This window comes from Gavialis gangeticus, unplaced genomic scaffold, assembly GCF_001723915.1.
Source record: "Gavialis gangeticus isolate Ggan-Ray unplaced genomic scaffold, GavGan_comp1, whole genome shotgun sequence".
Classification (NCBI taxonomy): Eukaryota; Metazoa; Chordata; order Crocodylia; family Gavialidae; genus Gavialis; species Gavialis gangeticus.
In genome coordinates this window covers 158,627,359-158,633,066 of record NW_017729025.1, presented here as the reverse complement: position 1 = coordinate 158,633,066, position 5,708 = coordinate 158,627,359, and the positions used below count along the sequence as shown (strand labels likewise).

Genomic DNA, 5,708 nt, shown 5'->3' with positions numbered 1-5,708 from the left:
ATAAAACCTCACAAAACCAAATCACCAGCTGGTTGCCTGTGTCTCCTAGCAGAGGCTAAAGATTCTTCTATTTTCCTTCCCTTCTGCACCCACCTTGGGCACAGACAGGGATCCAACCCCCTAGCACAGAGGCAGGCAATTATTTTGGGCAGAGGGCAGCTTACTGGGTTTTGGTAAGCCATTGAGGGCCACATGACAAGCAGCCAGGGGCAGATAAATATTAATTTTCTAAATTTTTTAGGGGCCCTGTGGGCCAAATGGAGTGGCCTGGTGGGCCGCATCTGGCCCGCAGGCCACATTTTGCCCACCCCGTGCCCTAGCAGTAACCTCTCTACATCTGTAGGCTGCAATTGGGACTTCCAAGGGGGCAAAAGAAAAGTGAAGGGCTGATTAGGCTCTACAGACCCATGCTCAGGGGCCAGAGCTCTTGAAGTCCTGTGATTGTGTCAAGATCTGGGCTTACAATATAAAGCACAGTGCATTTCTCTCTCTCCTGGTGGTAAACAAGAGTTGGAAGTGAAAACCTAAGAGTAATCAAGAAAATGCTCCGGGTCCATTACCCATGAGAAGCTGCCCCCCTTTCCCAGACACACAGGAGACTCAAGATGTATGAAATTATTTAATCACTTAAATAGCTACAAGGAAGGTTAGACTGAGAGACAGCCAACATTATTCAAAATAAACAACAACAAAAAAGGTGTGGGAAGCCTAAGGAAAGTGTTGAAGTGGATTTGTGTCTCTGGCAGTGGGAAAAAGGGGACAGAGGTCCCAAGACAAGCCAAGGTCAAATGAGGAGAGAGGCAGGGGAAGACAAAAGGGGCCAAGCCTGAGAAGACCACTGCACAGACTCAGCTGTATGGATGTAAGCCCACACAGGCCACAAGGATGCACAGGGGAACTATTTTCAGATCCCATGCCACAACCACAGGGAGAGCTGTGAAGCAAGTTCCAAAGCACATGGATACCATAGCAGCAGGGATATGGGGAAGCTGCCCTGGGTTATAGCAGCAGCTGGCCATGCACAGTGTCCCATTCAGCTGGGTCATGTTGGATTGCCGTCCATGTGGAACACTGCTAGGAGTGCCCCATGAGAGCTCCCAGGAACCCATGAAGCCCCTGTCTCACTTCTTGTCATCTTCAATGGTGATGATCTCATAGTTGAAAAAGTTCATGGACTCCTGAACCAGCTTGGTGAAGTGGATCACACCAGTGACTGCCAGGGCAACAAGCAGCACTGGCAGCAGTAGGCTCCACACCATGGCCAGGATGTTGTAGCATTTGGCCTTGGAGCTGAAGCGGCGAGCTGCTTCCACATCACCTGCCACCTTCTGGTCCCGTGCCTGCAACAGAGCGCAGTGAGTGAGGGACACTGCAGAGAATGGGGCAACATCCCACAGAGAGCTTGCACCACAGGCATCAGGACTGGCTGTCACCATGCCCTGAAGTCCTCAGGACAACCTGCCCCCCACTACACTCTCTGTCCTTTCTCTCTTCTCTGCAGCAGAACTTTTCCTCCCTCTTGATCTCCTCCAAATTCCTAATCTGCCAAATCCAGAGGTGAGTCTGAATAGCCCTTTTCACTACCCTCTGGCCTCAGACAGAGCCAACTTGCACACTCGCCAGCCTATGGTTTGCAACACCCAACCCATCATCTCTAAATTCACCCCACTGTATCTCAGGGAGGGTGAGGGCATGGCTACAGGGCAGACTGCAAAGCAGTATAGAGATGCCAGAACTCACTTTCAAGTTGCTGGTGTGGAGACCAGAAACAACCTAGCTGTAGCTGCACACGGACGCAGCACAGCTGAGAAATAGGTGAATTCACCTCTACAAAGCTCTGTGCTGCTGTAGCTTGAATGCAAGCTCAGTTGAAGCCAACCCCAGTACAACCACACTACACTGCAGCCTGGGGTGCTGACCTGCCTGAACCAGGGTAACCCACAGCAGTTGTATACAGCACAATACAGTGCTGTGCAGGGAGACCTGGGCTAGTTCTGAACTGCCTAGTGCAGGTACTGGAAGCAGCATGGCCACAGTAATGCAGTACTCTGCCTCACTGAATATGATCTACTGATCAGCATCTCTCTCACAGCTGTATTAAGGACCTGTACACAGCACTGCATAGTGCCCTGCAGAGACACCTGAGTATGACAAAGTGCCAGGAGGCAGCCCAGCAGCAGGGAAAACATGAATCTAAAAGAACATGCAAATCCAGAGGGCATCAACTCAGTCCTACTTTATTTACCCCTTCATCCAATTTCTGAGTATGGCAATTAGAGCCCTTGCAACTCCCTCACACATCCACAAGCCCAAGTCACTCCAATCCAACCCTACCCCCTGAATTTAGCTGCTTCCTTCTGCTTCCCTTCTGCTTCACTCCCTCTATCTCACATGTCCCCTCATTCCTTTACTTTCTATTGGTAAATCAATCCCTGCTTTGAACTCTTGAGTACTAAGACCCCAGCAGAGGAACAGAGCAAGACCTTTCCTTTCCTCCCTTCTTTTTGAAATGCCCCTGCCTGACCTTGGTCAAATCTGTCCCTGTCAGCTCCAGACATATACCTCCCACTAGAAACAGCAGGCACCTGGGAACCTTTGCAATGGAAAAATCAACCGCCAAAACTTTCTCTCTATACTGACAGTATAAATTGTGAGATACCAAGAACATGTGTGCCTGGGCAGTTCACACAGCCTCATAAGCAGGACAAAAGGAGGAATGTGACTAGGGTCATTAGCTTAAACCATGTACCTAAAGCAGCCTGAAGCATCCCAGGGACATGGTTCCTTTAAGAATGCTGCACTGACACAGAGTACTCACTTAATTTTTAGGGATCGCTGTGCAAACAGGCAGTGCCCTGGCGCCATCTGTGGCCTTTCAGAAAGACACTAGAGACTCAGGTGGGTTTATCCTTGAGCTACCGGGGGAGTTTTCCTAGACAGTCATCCAGAGAGTTCTTGCTGGTATTTTCAGAGTGGTTTTCCTAAGGAAAGGCTCGTGGGTGGCAATGGGCTAATTTCCCCCAACAATGACAGTTGCTATCAACGTAAAAATTAGGGAGGAAGCAATTCAAAGCCAGCTGCCAAGAGTAGCTGCTTTCCTGACCCTGATGCATTTCCCTTGGAGTCTCCTCAACTCCTGGTAAAGTCCCTGCTTTCTGATTTGAGACTTCTTTTCACTTCTGAACACAAGCAAGAATCCCAGTCTCTAGGTAAGCTAGTGTGAATAAAAATATGAAATCCTTACTGGAATCTCTAAGAAAGCCTGGGGTCTCCAGGCAAAGCCAGGACAACTGGAGCATCTCATTCCTACCAGAACCCCTGGAAATACTAGACTGCCCGAGTTAACCCTAGGGAATAGGGTTGCTTAGTAAGATTCATTCATACTAGGAATCCCTGGTAGATCCTGGAAAGATGTCTTTGCATACAACTTGGTATACTGGAGCATCTCCTTCCTATCAGCATCCCCTAGAGGTGTAACATTGACCCAGAAAGCTCCACTGAGGGTTCAGCCTCTACGGACTTGTGCTAGATCCTTACCTTGATGGAGTAAGCAAGAGCCACAAAACCAAGGCAACAGAAGTTCATGTAGATGGTGTTAAAGATGGACCAGATCAGGTGGTCCCGGGGTACCACGGATGATCCAATGGTGATGACAGTGGAAGAATGGTCCTGTTTGTGGGACGTCATGGGCAGGTAGTCCTCCCGTGGGTAAGAAGTGTCCATGATCTCCTGGAGAGGGAAACCCTCAGCTCTCCTGCATTTGCAGCCTTGGAAAGGTGGCCAGCCCCTTTTATATAGTTCTTGCCTGAGGCACAGCTTCTCCCTCTATATATAAACCAGGAAAATTACAGCTGTCCCCCAGCTGTGGTTAGCAGGAATGCTGTGGCAGGGCTAAGAGAAACAGGCTTGGTTTTGTAAGCCCGCCCTCACCCTAGTGTACAGGGGATACTTTTTATATCCCAGATCACTCCACCCTGGAGAGAAGATTTCCTGGAGAGCTGAGGAGCTCAAGTCATTGAGGCAGGAACACAAAGGCAAAAGCCAGAAATGAAGTTGCAAGGTTTTGCCCAGTAAAGCCATGCAGTGAGAACTGAACTTCAGAAACAGGTCTAAGATCCCCAAACTCATTTCCCCCAGGACATGGATTAGCTGTCATGCTATAGTAGGCGTGTCAAACTCACTTGCTCTCTCCACCCTCCAGGCTGGATCCAGATCACAGGGATCCTTGCTGCCTGGATCCAGATTGAAAGGATCTTCCTGGACCCTTTCTGGACCCAACTCCAGCAGCAGGGCAAGCAGCAACATCGTGCAAGGCAGCAGGGTGAGTGGTACTGTGTTGGCTCAGGGAGTTGCCTGGATTAATGCAGCCACCACTCATCCTGAACTACTGAAGCATGTCCCCATTGAGCTCTATAATCCAAAATGCAGTGGTGGGTTCAAATCCTGAATTCCCAGCCCTGCCAGGAACCCTCTGAGCTGGAGAACATGGCTCCAAAAGTAAAATCCTGCCCGTAGGCTGCATCTCTGATACCCCTGTGCTAGGGAAACCCAGTCTCTGCCAAAGCAATCTGCCTGCAGGTCTGTAAAACTCTCCTACTTGACAGGCTGCCTGATTTAATGTACTTTACCAAACTGAAGACTAAATAGTTCCTACAATTCAATGAGTGGGTGGTTTTGTTGCCTGTCAGCCCCCTATACCAATGGGAAACTCAATGTGAATAGGACAGAGTAGAGGCCATAGACCAACACTTTAGCAATACCACAAATGAGATGCATTATGGTGATTCGCATACTGACCTTGACACAACACTAAAGCTCCCTGCACACCCAATCCTGCCCCATCCCTCTCAGCAGCTTATTCTAAATCGCAAATCCAGAAGCAGTGGTTGTAATATGTGTGTAAAGAGTGTCCCTCCTGTAACGGGGGACCCTAGACCTTTTGCAGTAGAGGGGACCCCTTTAAGGTCAGGACTTTTGTGGCCTAGAAAAAGGGGACACTTACTTGCTGTGAAGAGAAACCCAGCTATCACGAGGCTGCAGAGAAGACCCCAGCTGTGAAGGGAGGCCCGATCTGGACAAGAGAGGGGCAAGCAGCTGGCAGCAGAGGAGACCTGAGATCCAGAGAAGGAATGAGGTTGGGCCCTGGGCCAGGGGCTCACACGTGTACAGCTCAGCCTACAATCAATTGCTGCAGGACCCAGCAGGAGGAAGATAGGAAGAGACTGAGCACACCCGGTGGAGGACCTGAGGCCTGGTACCCTAACATCTAACAAGCCACTTGCCAGGTCGTATTATGGGGAGAAAACCTATAATATTGTCTAGGGGTTACTATCAAAGTTCACTTACATCAGACGAGTTGCCGTGTCAATCCTTAGAGGGCTCTGGCAAAAAGAATCCTATTGGTAACGGTATCAGAGGCACAGCTTGGTTTCAAACTCTCCCAAATAGATGGTTCTGGTGCACCCACAGATACAAACTAAAGTAGACCAGAGCCTCCTCTGAGCAAAATGTACCCTCTTATCTGCGTAGAGCCCTGCAAAGCAGGAAAGCTATAGCAGCATTGACAGTGGATTATTTTCAGGACAAAAAAACATACATCATAACAGCTGGAGAAGGAGCACACAAGTAGATAGATGCATTGAGGGCTGCAGTGTGCTGGGTTGAGAAGTGGCAGCCTGCTCAGATTTGAAAAGAGGACACACATTCAA

At 49.3% G+C, this 5,708-nt stretch overlaps 1 protein-coding gene across 1 annotated transcript; it reads right to left on the bottom strand.

Annotated features, from left to right (window-relative positions):
• Positions 1 to 600: 600 nt before the first annotated feature.
• On the bottom strand, positions 601 to 3,836 carry LOC109299258 (interferon-induced transmembrane protein 5-like). Its single transcript, XM_019519860.1, has 2 exons — positions 3,538 to 3,836; positions 601 to 1,340 (listed from the first exon to the last, which is right to left on the bottom strand). Exons 1-2 carry the CDS (start codon positions 3,721 to 3,723, stop codon positions 1,122 to 1,124), a joined length of 405 nt encoding a protein of 134 aa, XP_019375405.1. The 5' UTR covers positions 3,724 to 3,836; the 3' UTR covers positions 601 to 1,121.
• Between the last annotated feature and the right edge of the window lie 1,872 nt (positions 3,837 to 5,708).